At 43.5% G+C, this 19941-nt stretch overlaps 1 protein-coding gene across 1 annotated transcript; it reads left to right on the top strand.

Moving 5' to 3' along the window:
• The first annotated feature begins 930 nt into the window (after positions 1–930).
• On the top strand, positions 931–19183 carry APOBEC4 (apolipoprotein B mRNA editing enzyme catalytic polypeptide like 4). Its single transcript, XM_055815522.1, is given in 3 exon segments — positions 931–1600; positions 18225–18478; positions 18480–19183. Coding segments are annotated over 3 exon segments (783 nt in total). The 5' UTR covers positions 931–1311; the 3' UTR covers positions 18720–19183.
• The last annotated feature ends 758 nt before the right edge of the window (positions 19184–19941 follow it).

The following is a 19941-nucleotide window of genomic DNA, read 5'->3' on the forward strand; positions in this document are numbered from 1 at the left end:
AATGTTGATTAACATAAAACTACATCAAAACAAAGTGCCCTGCATGTTACATACAGGGCATATGACTTGCCTGTTCCTACATGTTTAATCAAAAGACTTAAGAAAAAAAGTCATGACATTTATCACACTCAGGTTATGACTAGTTTCAGGATCTGAATACAGTGCTAGCCATCTGCCGTAACAGTATTATGGCAACAAATCTTTTACCTGTGCTAACCTGTCATCCATAATCTTTGTTGGTCTCCTATGCTTATACAAGCATGGAATACAACACCCAGATCAAATGCAGGTATTAAACAGGTATGCTAAAAAAGAGAATCCACAGCAAAACTTAATTAGTCTCCATGGGACACTGGCAATGGGGGGACTTCGGAGTCCCTCTTCAGGACTTTCTTACTGTGCTTCTGAAAATGTTTCTTATCTAGGTCACTGTTTTACCTTTTCCTGCTCAATTATTTGAGGAATTGTTTTACAACCTCCTTTGATCTAGGTATTCAGGCCAGCAACAATACAGTGCAGAGTCAGGTAAATGATATTTTAAACAACATTTAGCAAAGATCAGAGGAATTTTTCCACTTTATCACGTTACCACTGCAAAAAAAGGTGCCATTAAGACTGACAGAGCACCTACACAACAGTAGCTCAAGAAGGCCCCCAAGACAAGCAGCTACTAACCCGTTTGGGCCTTCCCTGAGGTGCAGCAGTCAGCATGTTTGCCACATATAACTTACCCAAATACCTGAAATTTATTGAACAAGGAACTGAGAGGATGTGACAACTGCAAACCGATTCTTCATTAGACCTGAAGCTGGAAAGGCATTATGTATGCATGGAAGAAGAAACTCTAAAGCCAGAGGTTTATAAATTAGTAGCAAGTCATAAAACTCCTAATCACAGCAGTCAGAACCTGACAAGATGCTGGGAAGGACCATCCTTACTCTGAGGACTCAGGTGGCTAACTCTTTAACAACACTAAAGGAATTAGATCAGTATACTCTTTTGGCTTGATTTCCCAGGCAATCACATTGCCTGCCACCCTCCCCCTTACAACAGTGGATTCAAGTCAGGTTGAACAGAAATTTAAACTGCTATATGGTTGATGGAAATCTTCTACATCTGGAAAGGAGGAAAGGCCCTTCTAGCATCTCATTGATAAAAAATGACCCAATCTTGGGAGATACTTCAATCTGAGCACACATCTTCTTAGAATCCAGAATCAATCACAAAACACAAACTAGAGGAAAACCAGGCTTCATTAATTCTGGTCTCCATGATTGAGAGTGACTGAAAACACATAGTAGGGTGTATTTGATGTACCTCAGAAAACCTTGTATGTGGAGTTTTGGAGCAGATACAAAGAAACTCAGAGTCTTCGATTTGAAACCTCATAATGCCGATCTGAAACAAATCCATTTTGTGAGCAAAAGAATTAATGAAGCCTACTCTCCTTGTAATGAGGCTTACCACTGCTGCATAAGTAAAATCTACAACTTCTTGCTGAAGCATCCAGAAGTCACACTCTGCACCTATTTCTCTCAGCTTTATCACACTGGTGAGGGTTTCCCCACCACTGCATGGAACCGTGAAAACCTATACCTACTCTGAAGAGGATGCAAATCGAACCACTTTCAGGCTCTAAAACTGAGATCACAGATGGTGAAAAAAACCAAAACCAAACCCACCAATAAAGCCACCTCCCACAAAAGTCAACCCACAGCATAACTGTGGGTCTCAAATAACTGATTTTGAAGATATCACGCTTTTATTTTAGTCCGATACCATTCCAACATAAACCCATAGCAGTAAAACTAAAACCTCGGTATCTTCCGATTCCCTCCTGAAATTCATTTGTTGCCTGCCCTTAAGCCAGTTTCTACCAGGAAAATGTAAACCAAGCTACAACCACAACTACAGCCAGACTGTAGCTTCCCAGCTGAGGCAACCTTGGGGGAAACGCAAGACATCCTCAATTCCTCCTCTAGCAAGAAGGTGGTTCTGTAGGTAAGGCTGATACATTAATAATAAATGAATAAAGTTTTCCTGTCAGCTACTTGCTTAAAACGGGGGGGGGGGGGGGGGGGGGGGGGGGGGAGGGCATATATATACATATATGTGTGTGTGTGTATTTTTTTATTTCCTAGAACTGCTGCCTTCTATCAAGAGGAAACCTCACGAAGCTGTGTCATTTTCTAATTAGTAAGAAGTATCTAATAGGATAAGGTAGAAAACGTGGATCTACGCAGTGCAGGCGCATCCTGAAAAAGAAAAATCTCTTCCTATCACTTAAAGCAGCGCTTTCCCTTGTGATTGAACATATGTATTAGCATAGTAAAGGTCTTGGACAGGGCAAGTAAGTCGGGAGCGCCTTGTTCCCCAGCAAGCAGGGGTCCCTTCCCCGGCGATGTTGGCGGCGAGGGACCACAGCGGCTGGTTTTGTACAAGTCGGCGCGTGTGCTCCTCTGGCAACCGCCTCTGCGGCCGCAGGCACCGCACGCAGCCGAGGGGCCCGAGGGAACCAGACCCCGAGCCGCTGCCCGGCGGGCCCCCGGGCCCCGGCAGAAGATCCCCCTTGGAAACTCAAGCGCCTGCCTGAGCCTCTCGTGAGACACGAGGGGCAGAAACGGGCTGGAATCCATCGGGTGCCCTCACTGTCCAAGGCCCGGGGGCCTTTTCCGAGCAGCTTTCTTGCACTCGGACGCTGCCGGCCCCGCCTGGCCCGGCAGCGGCGGGCACCCGGCCGGCAGCGGCACCGGGGCCGGCACCCCCGGCCCCACAACACGCCCAGCCCGAGCCGGTCTCTAACCCCGGCGGCGCGGCCGCTCGGCCCCTCAGGCGCCGCCGCGGGCTGCTCGCTCCGGGGAGCGCCGCCCCGGCCCGCCCCGGCCCACCCCCCCCCCTCAGCCCTGGCCAGGGACGGCGGGGCCCTGCCTTGCTCGGAACCGCCCGCGACGGGGAGAACGCCGTCTCTTCCGCCACGTGTCGCGCCGTCTCGCACCCCGCGGAGACACGAGAGACAACCGGCACCCATGACCGCCACCGCTCCTCAGAGCACTGCGCGACCAACGGCCCCGGCGCCCCAACAACGCAGCACCCCGGGGCCCCAACAACGCAGCACCCCTTTGTTACGCTGCCGCCCCGCCCGGCAACGGCAGCGCCTCAGCGCGCAGGGCGCGGGGGTGGTGCGGCCGCGGTGGGGGGAGGCAGCGGTGGGGGCGGCCGCGGAGGTAATATCCTTCCGCCGCCCGACAGGAAAAAAGTTCTGTCAGCGGCGGCCCCGACGACGGTTGAGATGGGGGCTGCGGGGCTGGACGGAGCGGAGCCACCGGCCGTGCCCTGGCAAAAACCAGCTGCTGCGGTAGCTGGTCCCTACCGCCAGCGCCTGCCCACCGGCACGGCCGTGCCAGCTGCCCAGAGAGGGAAGCGTGTGCAGCCCCGGCTGGAAGCCTTTCTTCCAGCGGGGTCACAAAACAAGTTCCCTTCGCTCCCCCAGTGCTGGCTATTATAGCACTTGCATCACTGCTTGGGAAACCTCTGCTGCTTTGCTAAGGTGACACCCTGACACCCGCAAAGCGCCTCAAGATTCATTTGAGTTACGGGCTGAAAGAAGGCAGGCATGCCTACATAAACCTCACTGGCTTCGGCCAATAAATACGTTTTGTTGGGATTAGAGAGAATTTGGAAACAGCCCTGCAAAAGGAGGTGATGTTTTAGAGCAAAGTAAAATTAGGAAACCTTTTAAGAACAGATGGTTTGATTCTGCAACTGTAGCCAATAAAAAAGGGGAAAAAAAGAGCATCTGAGGCATGAAGAGGTTTTTATACAATATTGACTAAACCAGATGAAGATAATATAAGATGTAGTATTTTCTGGAAAGAACCAAAAGTCAAAATGAAGACCTTGACGAAGCTTTTGTGGAACTGGAATTGAAGCTCCTCCAGGAGCAGAGGGCTGCAGACTCACAGACCAGATGACTCGCAGCAGTTTACAGCCCTGTACAAATGTACAGTCCATTAGTGGTTTCCATTGCTGCTGCTGTAGTGAGCTATAAAAGTTTTGGTAACTCCAAAGTCAACACATACCCTGTTTGGTCTTTTTTATTTACAGGGGGAATCGTTTCGACAGAAGAGCATGCAAGACAGCTAAGGGCAGTAGTTGCATCTGGCTTCCCAGATAAATTTACTGGCTGTCATAAATGGAAATTTTTACTTTTAACTTGCGTTTTAGCCTAAAGTCAGAGCATTACATATATCTTGATTGGCATATACGAAGAAATAATACTATTAAGAAAGATGGTGGCAGATGGACACCCTGTAAGCTGTGTAGTGCCAGAGAGGAGCAGGGGCAAGGTGCTACCTGGAAAGAAGCTGGAAACTGAAGACAAAAACCTGCTGGCAGTTTGAATCCTCTTCTATACAAAGTTGGTGCTTTGGATACATTTTTTAGAAACAAGAGAACTGAGTTTAAAAAAAAGAAAAGTCTGGCTCTAATGGTTTTCTTTCTAATGAGAAAAGTCTGTAAGAACCCAAAACGCTGGCAAACTGCTTGGGTCAAAAGGGGACCAGTATAACAGGAGGGTAATACAGTCGATTAATGAGGATCGAGAGGCAGGGCTCTGGCACTGCCTAACATAATTTTTGGAAAGTTGCATGATTTTAGGAAGAGCTTCCTGTTTACTTATATTTAAGACATGGGTAACACATAGAACTGCTCTGAAATTTTTCAGATGTTAAGTTTTTTTAATCAGAAAATGGGTCATCTATTGAGTGAATGTGGTTCATTAAAAATACCTGGGGTTTGAAACATCTTTTACGCAAACTGAGAGTTTCCAGCGGAATTCTCCCTAGACTCCTATTATTTTGTCCCTGGCCAGAGGCTCACTAGTGCTCACGACTCTGGAAAGTGTAAATTGCTGAAATAAATGGGTTAATGGAGTTAACATAAAAGTGAACGGGATTTAAAAACAAACAAAAAAAACCCCAACCAAAACCTGCAGGATCTAGGGGACTTCTTATTTTTGTGAAATGTGAGAACTACTTTGTCTGAACCAAAATCAAGCTTTGAAATAAAACCAAGACTTTTTGATTTTTCAGACACCTCTTCCTTTCCTGACACAAGACAGTATGAAAACTCAGTTAATTCACAGCAAGTTATTATGGTCCTTCCTCCACCATCTCTTCCCTCTTCCAAAACAGACAACATAAACGTGTCATCCCCAAGAGCCTTCTGCCCATGTCCCTGCAAAGGAAGAAATCTCTTCAAGGGATTTCACGCTCCCATTTCATGGTCACCAAGAAAATTACACCTGCTTCTTACACACATTATGGTGGAATCCATACAGCAAAACTAAGATCTAATCCTATGTCAGACAACAAATACAAGACTCTTCCTGCCCCTAGGATTTTAGTTCCACATCTGTAGAGCACTTTGAAGCCATGAGACTGAAGGTACTACAAAGATATTAAAATATTTTTTAAATATTAAAAGAAATTAAACCAGCAGGTTTTCTTCCATGTAAAGGAACTATACCTTCCTATCACAACACAAGCAATACGTTGGGTGGAAATCCAGGTTTTCCATGACTCAGTATGACACCTGGCCCAAACCAGAAACCAGCTACATTCTTCCTGTGCAAAGTTCTATTTATTTTCTGTTTGTATTTTGAAAACAAGTTTTATTCTCGTGTATTTTTACTTTCGTTGTTTAACAAGATCATTTTAATTGTATTATTTCTTAGCGGCAAAAAAATACAGATATTTGGAGTGCCCCTTCTCCTGCTAAATTCAGAGGGAGAAGGGGAAAAAACCCATCACCCTAGAAAAATAGAACAGAGAAAAAAAATTATCACCTGTACAGGGGTGTTACAAAGCATATGGGTAAAAAAAATGCCCCTCTCAAAGAAATTGGATTGGAGAATGCAAGAGGCAAATGCAACTTTCTTTTTTTATTAATGCATCTAACCTGTATTCAGGGCGATAGTAGAAACTACGGTCATGGAAAGTGATGAGTTACAGTACCAGAGAGCAAAAAACTCCCTGTGTCCTGTGGATGGCAAGTGATACAAAACAGCGTGCAGGCTGAGAAGCTCAGAGGCAGCAAAGTATTTCATTTGTTGCATTCCAGACTGCTATCAAAATGGAGAGACGGCATTTTATAAATACAGTTATCAAACACTGGTACATAAAACAGAGGGAGATAGGTCAGTGAGGTAGCAGCCACAGCTGTCAATGTTTAACCCTTAACCTGTATTTATACAAACACACATAAAAATATATAAAAATCAAGGATCAAAGCACCAGCACCCAACAAACACACACAAGCCATTCGGCATTGTCTTTGCAAGTGCTATTAAAAATGATCCAATGTATTCTTAAGATCTGATGAGAAATCCAGACACAGCCCTACTAAAGCATTTGAAAACCTAAGAAAAAAAGAAAACTGCAGTTCTTTAAGTATTTCCTATATCACAGTAAGATTTTTCTCCCACTCTGGGATATAAAAGCCTGAGCAATGTGCAAAAGGCATGACTATACCAGATGCACATTTTTCTCAATGCCACTCAGAAAGGAAAAAGCACCCCTTCCCCTCCCCACCCCCCCCACCCCCCCATCTTTGAAGTGGAAAAACTTCACTAGCTTTTCCAGAAAATAATTGCATGTCCTTGAGGAACATTCCCAAAAGACCATGTCCTTTGGGACTGCAGTGAATGGACTAGGAAATCAGCAGCCCACCTCTGCCAGCTCACCCAATACTGGTAAGATCCAGCCCTCCTGTTAGCCCTGGGGGAGGGGTAATGTGTTTACACCATATTCACATCTTTTCACCACACATTCGGCAATCAGTCACATACACAGCTATTGTATAGAACAGAGTGATTCCTCTATACCATCTTGCAGCGCACTGTAAACATGCTTGCAGGAGTCAGCAGAGCAATACCCTGGAAAGAAGCAGCCTGTTATTTTGTACATAAGCAGCAACACAAAATGAAAAACCCAAAATATCCGAATACAATAAATTGTGTAAAGAACCATGTCCGTTAAAAGCAAACCAAACACACAACAAGTGCGTGTGTGTGTATACATAAAAATATATACATATGAAAAAAATGTATATTGCTTTCACCTATAAATTCTGACTCCATAGACGGGCAAAGCTGCAAGAAGCAGTACCAGGAAGCTTCACACACAAATTCAACATTGATACAGATCAGAACCACATCTGCAGTACACTGGTTAGAACATCACCGAATGGGCTGCCGGACCCTCAGCTTCTGGGCAGGACCTGCCCACTGATGGTGCTGCGTAATTCGGGGAGTTACAGGCGAGTCTGGGATTCTCCAAAGTGTCTGAAACCAGGGTGGTTTTTTTTGCAGATGTGATGCTGATCTCATCAGAGTTCTTTGATCTGTTTCTATAAGGGCCAGCTCTAGAGGGATGTGAGAAAGCTACCAATAATGTTTACATCTGGCTTATGATACAGCACATCTGGTTTGTAATGGGAACAGCTGGCACACACAAGCCATCAGGACACTGGAAGAAACTGCTGTTCTGGGGAAGGTTAGTCTTGCTGCTGACACAAAGCTGGAAAAATCTGGATTCTTTACCTGGCTCAGTCAGTAACTCACTTGCACCTTGGTTTCTTGCTCTAGACACTGAACATAAAGGGTTCTGATTTTCTTACACTAAATACTACTGGTACAGTGACTGTGGATTTGTCTAGCTCAGAGAAATGCACATTCTACTTCATTGGTATTTATACAAGTTTTAGAAGACCTGAAACAAGGGTCATATAGCAGAACAGGGCATTGATACTTTGAAAATAATCTTTAGTCCCATTCAGAATAAAGAAAAAAATAACAAGACATTCCTTGCCCGTAAGTTTATCCATCTAAAAGAATAGCAAGGACTAAACATCCTAGAGTGTCTGAAATATCTGGAGAGAAATGTCAAAAGGGGCTGTGAGGTATTTTCAACACAATCAGAAGCAGGAAGGACCAGACTGCAGATCCATGAGGTTTAATTTGGAGAGATAACTTCACTGCTTGTCTGATCTCCATCTGCAATCTGAACCTGCTGAGGTTCACCCACCACCACCAAACATGACAGCAAGCTGAGAACACAGGAAACCTCAACTGATTTGGTCAAGAAATCACGTAGGCAACAAAATGAGGTCATGCAGTTCTTGCAGTTTAACACCGGCAAAAGGGAGAAGGGGGCAGAGAAGGACGAGGGAGGAAGTCCGCTGTCCTGTAAATGCAAAGTGTTTGTTTTCATCCACTTTCCTGTTCTGCTTTTTCCTCTCCTCATGAGCTTATCAGCAATGCAACTAGCATGAAATAACACAAAACTCAAGCTTCCCGTTGTCTTAACACCATCAATTGTATCAGGAAGCACCTCGTTCTCTCCTAAATGATTCTGATAAGAACCAGTTGAAATTGCACAATGCACGTATCTAGAAACAGGATATTATTTCATATTGCAATTTTTTCTGGACCTTGAGATGTCTAACAGAATTCAGGTAGTTTACATGAGTTTTAACCAGATCAAATAAGAGAATTCAGTGCTGTACACAGAAATAGCTTCCCCTATTCAACCGGCAAGCACGTAGAGCTGCCCTGCACATATCAAAGGAGTTTGAGTGAATTCCCATCATCCGTACTGAATACATCACTTTATCCAACCATGACATGAAAGAAAAAAGCTGGCTCTTTTCCCATAAAAAGGCAAATAGCGATACCCTGAAATCACATGTCTTCTAGGCAACTTCCCAAGCACACTTTGTTTTCATTGACTAAAATAATGCCTAACAATATAAATTGAAAGCAGATTTTCCTACACTATAATAGTTCTTTTTCTATTAGAGACCAGCAGATCTTAAATTGTGTTATTTAGCTAACACTCATCTCTGCGTAGTGAAAGAACATAGGTCATCCAAATAAAGAAATATGAGTGACTTCCTCCACTCTTCTACTGTTTTAATGACAAGATTAGAGACGGAACTGGCCCGAAACAACACGCTGAGCCCCACCAAACAGTTTGGAAGTATGCACCACCCAGTCCTATTTATTGGTTCTCTGACGACCGTTCTTGTAAGCAACCCCAAAAGCCACAAGGGCCAGAGAGGCTGTTTGGGATGCTGAGCCCAGAGCCCACGGTTCAAACAGGCCCAGGCACCTCTGGGTATTCCCAAAGAGCAGCAAATTCTGGCCTCCACTTTCTTGTTGACATACAGTCAGCGTTTGTCGGTCCGCCTGATCTGAATCACCAGGCAGCTAGTTTGGAAGGAGGAGTTAACAGCTGTGAGCATCCTTTTTTGCACTAGCTAATTTTGATTTGCCTGGTTTATACCATTAACAGAGTGGAGTCACAACTCAAATGGGATTTATGCCAATTATTTATATATATACTTAATTCCACTTATTTCAAAAGAAGGGTCATAAATTAGACAAGTGGAAGTGAGATCAGAATTGGACTGAATATTGGTGCAATATTCTACATGTACACAGCTCATAATTCATAGAAAAATTAAAATGAACTTTTCTGCCTGTCTCCAGACACTTATGCAAGTAGTTGGTAAAACTTTCTCTGGCCCTGCGCTTCTGGAAACCGTCCCAGCTCTGCTGATCTTCACTGAAGCAAATCTTTATACACATTAATCATTCGACCCTAAATCTCAAATTATTTTCTGAACTGAAACTTCCTAAGAATGAAATACGGCTCTTTGAGTCCCAAGAATCATCTTCACTTTAAATGGAAAGAAGATGAAACAGCATACTACTAGCAGTCATTCAGTAGCTGTTTTCAATCATTTTTTTGTTAAGTTTCTTCTTTCTGCTTGCTTCATGTGTTTTACGTGAATTGCAGCCAGCTTTGTAGACCTGCTTCATTCTTCACTCTTGTAAAAACTGACAGTTAAATAGAATCAAACTCAGAAGTATCATTCTTTTTACATATATATATATATATATATATATATATAAGGTCCCTTCTCTTTCCATCTCTAAACTTATGGTTTAGTCTTCTATATTTTCTATCTATAAACACAGGCTCTTGGCAAGTTTGCTGCCTTTTTCATAGGTCAAGAGGAAATCTGTCCAATTGTTTGACAAACAAAGCACACCGATAACACTATCTAAAGTAAAAAGAATTGGAAGAGTTTCTCAACCTAGAATCTGTAGTGTCTCCACATTCAACAGAATGGGAATTAAAAAAAAAAAAATCAAAAAACAAAACAAAACAAAACCAATCCCCCAAAAAACCCACCTGTGGCTTAATCTATAAATTTTCCTTATACTTTTTGCTGTCCTAAAATTTAAACTGGTCACCCTGCCTATGACATTTAAGTATTCCTTATTTGTCATTCATGTTACAGATTGCTTGCTGCTATGGGAAAAATCTGCATTTCAACACAAGAGATTGCAGTATTTCTCAGAGCTCAAATATGACTAATGAGGAGACTGCCCAATTCTAACGTCAAATGGGAGCAATACTCAATCCAAGAGCCATCAGGAGGAGAGAACGCACATTTCAGGAAGAGATGAGTAGGAAGAATATAGGAAAACTGCAGTGAAGAGACAGGTGTCAGGAGGAGGAGGAATGTGATTCAATAATTTACCCGAATGGATGTGACGGTGTGTATCTCAAGGTTACGCAAAGACCATGAAGTAAAAAGGAAGACTGCTGGCTTTCCCCGCTTTATGGCACTTACAGCTTATTCTTGACTCAATGCTTTCCTTCTTTATTCAAGATGGACAGTATTCCAAAGCCAACAAGCATTTGTCTTTCATTTTCTCTGGTTTTACCTCTGCCCAATCCAGACAATTGCAATCTTTTGGTTTTTTAAATAATATTCTTGCCTTCTTTCAATATTGATTGGAAACAATCTGACAGATGGAGGTTTTGATCAGTTAACAATGAACTTTTTTTTTTTTCATTTTTATGATCTAGTTAGTTACACTTTTTAAGCCTGGGAATACAATCAAAACAGGACCAGATTTTTCCCATATGCAAGCACGGGAGTAACCTACTGTAACATGCAGACTATATACAAAAATTGGCAAACCGCTATCCAAACTTTCAGCAATTCATCCTTAGGTAACAGCTGGGAAAAAAACAAACAAACAAAAAAAACCCCAAAACCAAACAAACCAACACCACTATCAATCTTTGTCCACTGAAATTCATACTCTTTTCAGAATATTTGCTGCTATTTCAGAAAATAGGGTGCTGATGATAACACGTTAAGTTTCCACTCTGCCTTTAATGCCACTAGCACAAATTATTCAGCAGTCTCCAGCTAGCGCACTGTGCACAAATTCATGAAAACCCTTATATTAGATTCAATTCCTGCATTTTCAGTTTATATTCCTGAGGAGAATGCATACATGAGGACAGTATTTTTCTAGCACAGAAGAAAGAGATCTATATGTTCTGTGTTTCACAAACTGAAGACAAAGCCGCCTTTATGGAGATTATTATACAGGAGAATAAAGCAAACCTCTCTCATTCACTGCACCCACATGGCTCCCTGAAACCTGAGCATGTGACTGTCTGGTTCTGATCATTCACCCGTGTCAGGGTGTGTAGACCATACCTTACACAGGAAAAGATGAGCAAACCCCAAAGAAATCCACAATTATTATTTGCCTGCAAATAGAACCAATAGAGTAAAATTCAGACAGCAAATACAGATACTAATTTCCCCTTCCTTCCAGTGGGCTAGAAGAAATCATGAGCAAAAAATGCTTGATAAAGTCAGGACAAGAAAGGTCACCCTGCAGATCTGGAAAAAGGACTTTAGAGAACTGCTGCTAGATTCTGCTAGATTCCAGGAAGAAGCTGAAAGAATCATCTCTTGAAAAGAAGAGGAACAAAAGATAAGTCAGAAGATGATGATGATGACAGCAGTATACTGTCGATCACCATTGCTTAGAAAACAGCTTCTTTCTTTTGAGAGCTGAAGGACTCCAAAAGCCTTGGAGAGGAGCACAATTACTTTGTCTGGCCTGGAAGACAAAGTAATAAAAAAGAGGGATGACCAGGAAACCCAGCGCAGCAGGTGGCACATGATAAGAGACCAAGCTTCACACTGCAGGATGTGTGGATTCACACCTTCCAGATCCACATGCAAACCTCACTGATATGGACAGCATCCTTCCTCTCACCCATGCCTGCAAAAACAAGCAGAAGGCTCAGCATCCTTGCTGTTACGAAATAAACCATTTCCTCTTTCCAACAGAAAAATTAGACCAACAGTTCCTTTCATGGGCTAGACCTCCACTGAATCCAGTCAAAACTGCATTTTCTTTTAGCAGGAAACCAAGGTAGTGAATTATGCTGGTGCTTTAGATTACCAGATCGTTTGCACTGCTGCAGATGAAACCAAGACAAAAGGGAAGAAACCTATGCCCTACCTGAAGGAAAAATTTACAAACATACCAAAAGTACAGACGATCTCACTTTTGGATAGCAATGCTCATACTTAGCTCTTGAGATGGGAACCCAGCTAACAAAACCAGATCACTGCTGAAGAACCTCAGTGCTTTTCACTTTTCCAAAGTTGGAAAACTTTATCAAGGTTTGGAAGTATTCTGTGTTGGAGGGCAGATGAGCCCTTTCTCTCAGTAAAAGGGGCTTAGCTTTCACACCAGCCTCATGAAGTGCTCAAGGTTGGCAATGATACCAGTGCAAATCCTGGATCCTAATTTATTTGGGGTATACACAAAGAAATACAGGATTTGTAGCTGCCATGTGACATATCTTTTTTCTAACCTCGATTTACATTTTTTTCACCCAGCCACATATTGATCCAAATTCCAACCTGTGACAGGAACAGCAGGTACCAATTTGACCAGTCTCATACAATGTCAGCCTTCACTCTCAGCAGCCAGGACCCTCCCTCATACAGTAACTAAATCATCTTTGGCAGCTGTTACACCCTGCAAAGATTTATACATCTGCTTAACTTTATCCATGTAAACGGTCCCAGTGACACTAGCAAGAGCCCCCACACTTGTTCATTTAAACCTTATAGAATCAGGGCACTGACTAGAATTCTCGCAAGCAAATAAAATCTGAGTCTGAAATAAGTATGATTATAATTTCTTCACTTTGTGTTTTCAGGACCCCATTTTTCATGATGCTTTCTCAAGGGACCTTAGGTTCAAATATGTCTCTCCAAGCCCAGAAAATCTTTCAAGGGCTCATTTAGATGTCTGCCTGTCTACAAGTGAAACCCATCAAAAGGAACAGCATGATTCTTTGACAAGAAAACACCTGAAAACCAGTTATGGCCATTTGCCTCAACAGTTTTATCCTCATGCTGAAGAGTGACCTACATACACTATTTAAACTGAATGAACCTGAGGGTAAGTGCGTGCCTCAGGGGCCGGTCTAGCAATGGCATATTTATTTTTGCTAATCTTGGTCTAATTCAACAGCAAAATTCTATTCAATGGCCACCAGCACCTACCTAATGAAACCCAGTAATTAATCAACATCATCAGTGCAACGGATTCTGCAGAGAGCACACACCAAAGTACAAGGAGTGCTAGAGATGTCAGTTAAGACTGTTTGGTCTTCCTGATTCAAGATCATGCAGTTTCTTGTTACAGCTCTTGCCCTTGGCCATTTATTCTACTGCCCGTTGTAGCTGCTACAACTAATAGCATCTGAGCTACAAGATCACTCACTCTTTGCTGCAGTCTCCAGCAGTTATCCACAACATGCAAAAGATTTTCCTCTACTTCATGCCAAGGGGAGGGGGGCCTAATTCTCAACTCCTTTAATAGAGCAAAAATAGAAATGACACAGCTGAAGTGAATAAGCACCCAGTATTGCTTAGTGGCCCTCTGGATGTTACAGTCCTAGGCCATTACACCTCTGTGGACGTGCCATTCGGCTCTCACTGGCTTACGTTTTCAAACATATTCAATTTACACCCACAGCATAAAGTTTACCCCATCTCAAGTTCACACACATAGCAGGTCAATTTCTGGTTTAAAGAATAATTCTGTAGTGGGTTCATCTGTGCAGTGCTATAGTACCCAACAGACCAACACCGCCTTCAACAAGAATCAGTAAGTTTCCCATTATTTGTATATTTTTAGCTTTCTTAAGCATTTCAGGCAATTCATTCTTCTGCTAAGAGGAAAGTTAACTCTACCCCAGCTGAAACCAGGACACCTTCTCACTCAGCTGATAGAAAATAGGCCTCTCTCCCCTCTTTTTGGCTGCTTCTGTAGGGCTATTAGCCTAAAATCCTAGAGAAACAAGTGTATGCAATCCTGCTGCCTTTCTGCGTCCTTCGTGCTCCATTCTGTGTGATTTGAACCTGTCAAACCCAGATGAAAAATGAACAGAGGTCATATATAGGGGTAAGTAAGACCCAAGCCCCTGTAGTTCCTTATGGGCTTTAGGAGGTCCACTGCCCATCAAGCATGGTGTCACATCAAATCCTCTGAGCCTACAGACAGGGTATAGCAGAATGTACTGCGTGCCCAGCGAGGATTTAATTTCCAGGATCACCATTAGCTGATCTACATGCCAATTAACAGCAGTGGAAGGCAAGCTGCTGCTCATGACACTGTTCGTTATCAGGGGCATCGTAAATTTATCAGCGGATGGGAAGATTTCAGAAGTAGCCAAACTCTGTTTTTTTAAATTCTACTCTGAATAGGCAGACAAGGGGAAAAATACTTATTTTAGATGTAAAGATAGTGAAAGGGAAATAAACAACAAAGTGGTGGAGCCCTGGAAAAATCTCTGGAAGCGAGGTGATAATTTAAAGCATTTTGAGGCTGGACACGATGGGTGAGGAAAGTCTGGTGGAACAGTTTTGTGAAGGTCTGACTTTCGCACAAGCTCGAGCAGGAAATATTCCAAACTTGGGACCTAAATCCTCTCTAATCTTTACGGCCCGGTGGCAGAATGCAAAATACCAGGGCTCTGCTCTGCACCTGCAAGACAGCGTTCCTGCAGTACTAGGTATTGCAAACCCACGTGTTAAATGAACTTGAGACTGTTGAGCATGGATTCAAGTTATGCCACAACAGCTCGGGTTTAAATTGCCCGTGTGGATGTGTTTATTAGCAGCTGGGGATAGCATTCGGCTTCTTCCTTTACTTCTTATTTTTAAAATCTTAGGACTGCACAAGAACGTCAAGTCTGTGGCTGTTTAAAGGACCATGTGACTCTGCCGTACTTTGAACTCAGATCAACTTCTTACTGAATGAAGTCATGTGTAAAATGCTTTCCAACAGAGATTATTTTGAACGAAGCTGTACTAAGAAATGTAACAAAATTTCAACACTCATATTTCAGCAGCAAAAAAAGGAACCATTCTTGTACTGAGCGCAGCACTTTGGGGGGAAGCACCAGATGCCCTCACATAAACAGAACTAGACTTGTACTAGACTGTGGAAGTAGAGCATGTTTTAGTTCAGGGAACAAAAAAAATCATCACAGTTCCATATAATCACGCCTCAGAAAAAACAGCTTTTGTCTAATCAATGCATGCAACTTTGCTTCCAAAGGACATCTCCATAAATTACAGTATCCCAAGTTCATACCAGTAAATGTCAGTATCACGTCCAAACTGGCCACGTTGGGATGAATCAGGATTTCTGCGTGATTTTTAGCCTAAAGAGACACCAGGTTTCAGCTAATATTTGGATAAAAAGAAATTCACAACCCTGATCACTACGCTTTTTTTCCCTAGGAGCAGAACATATGGCTTGTATCCTGGCTAACTTCCAATGTGAGTAATTATGTACTGACCACATCAGTTTCCCCTGCGGTTTTAACTGGATAAAGCATTCCTCTCCAGTTCCTCCTGTGAACATTTATACCTTGTTGTGGAGCACTATTAAACAGCTACTGCCCTCTGCCCCAGAGATGGCTGCATTTTAGTAATAAGTGAAACATTTTCTTAAAGTTATCATTATATCCCTGTCCCCTCTAAATATTTGGGAGAGACAGGAGGAGTTATAATTTTAAATATAACTGGGGGGACACAGATCTGTTAACACACATTTTGTGGTCCTAACCGTATCCATTAGGCATGATCTTCTGTCTCAGAACGATGTCTTCATGCAATTAAATTGATAGATGAAGATGATATTTTTCCTAATGACTTTGAGTGTTAAAAGATCTCATACAGCATATTAAAATGAAGCATTTCTTTAGAGGATGTGAAACAGCCTGTGAGCTCACAGAGGGCTGTGTGTTGAAAAGATTACTGTTAGAGAATATGTGGGCAAGCTTTCGGCTCAAAAGCATGTGACAACCAGAAAAAGCAAAGGAACAGTTTGGATATCTTGCTTTTATACCAGGGCATTGACTTTTGGTGTGTTGCATTTGAAGGATAAAGAGAATGAAACCAAATGAGCTACACACAACACCGCAGCCCACCATGTATCTTGGAGATCTCAAAGCGCTTTGCAAGTGGTTAGTGCCAACAGCAGGTACTGGAAACAAGCATTAGGAGAGCCGTCTCATAATGAACTACAAAACCAACACTCATCAGGTAAAATTCTTCCTCCTTCACAGTCAGGATTGCAAACACTGAAATCAAGATGAAAATTACCAAAAGGGAAAAGTCATTTGGAGTACCTTCATCTTTTATTTCCCAGCCTGAAACTGTCTGAATTCCCAATTGCCAACCTATATAAACTATTAACTTCAGCTGAAGCCTGCAGCATTTGCCAACTCTGCAGACGCACCAGGATGACTGTGACAAATTAGGCACCCTGAAAGTCAGAAGCCCCTTGAACACTTTCCCCTGCATGGGACCTAAGTGACACTAAGCAGCAGAAATACCAGGAAGAGAGCCATTTAGACCAGTCTATCTTTTAACCACTTGCTCAGATTTATAAACTACTTCGAAGATGACAAATACTACCGAGCTGGTCAGTATTACTAAATAAAATTGTGTGTGGGAATGGAATTTTTTCCTGTGAAAGAGCTGAATGATAAGTGCTTCTATTAGCTGCTTAATCCACGTGCATGTATACACACACATCCGTACATACGTGCATATATCCATCAGTTTAAAGAGATCTTGTGTAACACATTTGCACAATTTTTTCTACTTTAGAAAATATCATGCTAAAAAGGAAGAAAAAACAACTTTCTGCTTCCTCATAAACCAGAAATGGGTCCATTTTGAGAACATGATGAGTGGTCAGCTTTCTTCCATTTTTCTTAGCTTGCACTTTTTGTAAACAGCCTTTGTCTTTGCACCCCCAAAATGTGATGTACATGAGCAATGAGAAGCCTCTGCCATCTATATTCACAGATGCATTGGGATTCTGTTCCCTGGCCCTCTCTGCTTGTCAGAGCTGGCAGAGGATTCAGGCTGGTGGACAGCAGAGCAAGCAGCCCTTGTCACAGCGCTGGAAAAGGAGCTAAAGGCTGGTACTGCGCATGTAGAAATGCACTTGGCTCGTGGGAACGCGGTTCCCATTAATCCATCAAACTGGGTAGTTTGGGGTCAGACTCCTGTCCTGTAAGGATGTGACACTATCAACTAGGAAGGCTGAATATTTGCTGGATTTTGATCAGGCCAAGCCACCACGCAACCGAACAAAAAAAAAGGCAAGTTTTAGAGGGAGATGGAAAATTTTAAATGTCTCTGGTGGCAGGGACTCTGGTGGCATCCTTTTAAACACTGAAACAGCGCTCAAGCCATTGCCTCGATCCACAGGCCTAACATGGGATGCATCCCTGGCGTGCAACATTGCCATCGTGAGGCCGTTCCGGCTCTGCAGCAATACCAGCCACGCCAGACGGAATCGGAACCTTGCCACAGATTGCAGCTGTTTACATTGTCTTTAATAATATCGGCAACCTACAGGAGGACTGGCGAGGCAGCAATAACTCATACCATCCCTCTACAAAAGCCCCCTTCTTCGACCTGCTCTTTTTTATGGCAGGTAGCAAACGCATTTTTCATTCTCTGAGACACACCGCTACCACAATTACGTTGTGATGCACAGTACAGAGTACAACTGAACACCAAAAATGTACAGAAACGTCAAAAATGACGAAGCATTCTTGATGTCAGGAAGCCAATCTTTAAAAGTAATCTGAATGAGAACAGCACAATGGCCAGGATCAGGAAAGAGTACCAACACAGGAAAGTACATGGAAGTTGGCACAGAGTCAGGAGTGGAAAACAAAGCAAATTAATCAAATCAGTAATTTAAGAAGAAAATTAAATACTGACAGAGGGCAAAACAATGTGGAATGCAGAAGAAAGCTGGAATAAAATACAGATTTTATTTTACAGCAGCCTTTACCTCTTCTGCAATTTTGTGTGTGGCATCCCCAGGTCATCCCTTTATCACCCAAGTCCACCATCAAGAACCTTAGCCCAGAGACAACATCCACATCAAATTAATGACTTAACTGGAATTAAACCATATTTTAGGAAAAGCTTTCCACAAGCCAGGCAGGGAAAGTCTGCTGTGCAGCAGAACTTAAAAGGCGTTTTCTCCTCCTAGCCTGGCTTCCCAACAGCCTCTCCAAGCGGTAAAAGGCAGTCTGCTACCTCCGACGTCTCAAAGGCTCTCTGTGCTTTTTCCAGCCGTGTTTCTGCCCTTTTGGAGGGAACATCTATACCCCAGACCTAGAAATATTGTAAGGCATTTAAAAATGCCAAAGGAAAAACTCGATGAAACTCATAATTCTGAAATGTTTCCAAGTGGCAGACACCTCCTCTGAAGAGGATGCAAATCGAACCACTTTCAGGCTCTAAAACTGAGATCACAGATGGGTGAAAAAAACCAAAACCAAACCCACCAATAAAGCCACCTCCCACAAAAGTCAACCCACAGCGTAACTGTGGGTCTCAAATAACTGATTTTGAAGATATCACGCTTTTATTTTAGTCCGATACCATTCCAACATAAACCCATAGCAGTAAAACTAAAACCTCGGTATCTTCCGATTCCCTCCTGAAATTCATTTGTTGCCTGCCCTTAAGCCAGTTTCTACCAGGAAAATGTAAACCAAGCTACAACCACAACTACAGCCAGACTGTAGCTTCCCAGCTGAGGCAACCTTGGGGGAAACGCAAGACATCCTCAATTCCTCCTCTAGCAAGAAGGTGGTTCTGTAGGTAAGGCTGATACATTAATAATAAATGAATAAAGTTTTCCTGTCAGCTACTTGCTTAAAACGGGGGGGGGGGGGGGGGGGGGGGGAGGGCATATATATACATATATGTGTGTGTGTGTATTTTTTTATTTCCTAGAACTGCTGCCTTCTATCAAGAGGAAACCTCACGAAGCTGTGTCATTTTCTAATTAGTAAGAAGTATCTAATAGGATAAGGTAGAAAACGTGGATCTACGCAGTGCAGGCGCATCCTGAAAAAGAAAAATCTCTTCCTATCACTTAAAGCAGCGCTTTCCCTTGTGATTGAACATATGTATTAGCATAGTAAAGGTCTTGGACAGGGCAAGTAAGTCGGGAGCGCCTTGTTCCCCAGCAAGCAGGGGTCCCTTCCCCGGCGATGTTGGCGGCGAGGGACCACAGCGGCTGGTTTTGTACAAGTCGGCGCGTGTGCTCCTCTGGCAACCGCCTCTGCGGCCGCAGGCACCGCACGCAGCCGAGGGGCCCGAGGGAACCAGACCCCGAGCCGCTGCCCGGCGGGCCCCCGGGCCCCGGCAGAAGATCCCCCTTGGAAACTCAAGCGCCTGCCTGAGCCTCTCGTGAGACACGAGGGGCAGAAACGGGCTGGAATCCATCGGGTGCCCTCACTGTCCAAGGCCCGGGGGCCTTTTCCGAGCAGCTTTCTTGCACTCGGACGCTGCCGGCCCCGCCTGGCCCGGCAGCGGCGGGCACCCGGCCGGCAGCGGCACCGGGGCCGGCACCCCCGGCCCCACAACACGCCCAGCCCGAGCCGGTCTCTAACCCCGGCGGCGCGGCCGCTCGGCCCCTCA

The sequence above is a fragment of the Falco peregrinus genome, chromosome 10 (assembly GCF_023634155.1).
Source record: "Falco peregrinus isolate bFalPer1 chromosome 10, bFalPer1.pri, whole genome shotgun sequence".
NCBI classification, from domain to species: domain Eukaryota; kingdom Metazoa; phylum Chordata; class Aves; order Falconiformes; family Falconidae; genus Falco; species Falco peregrinus.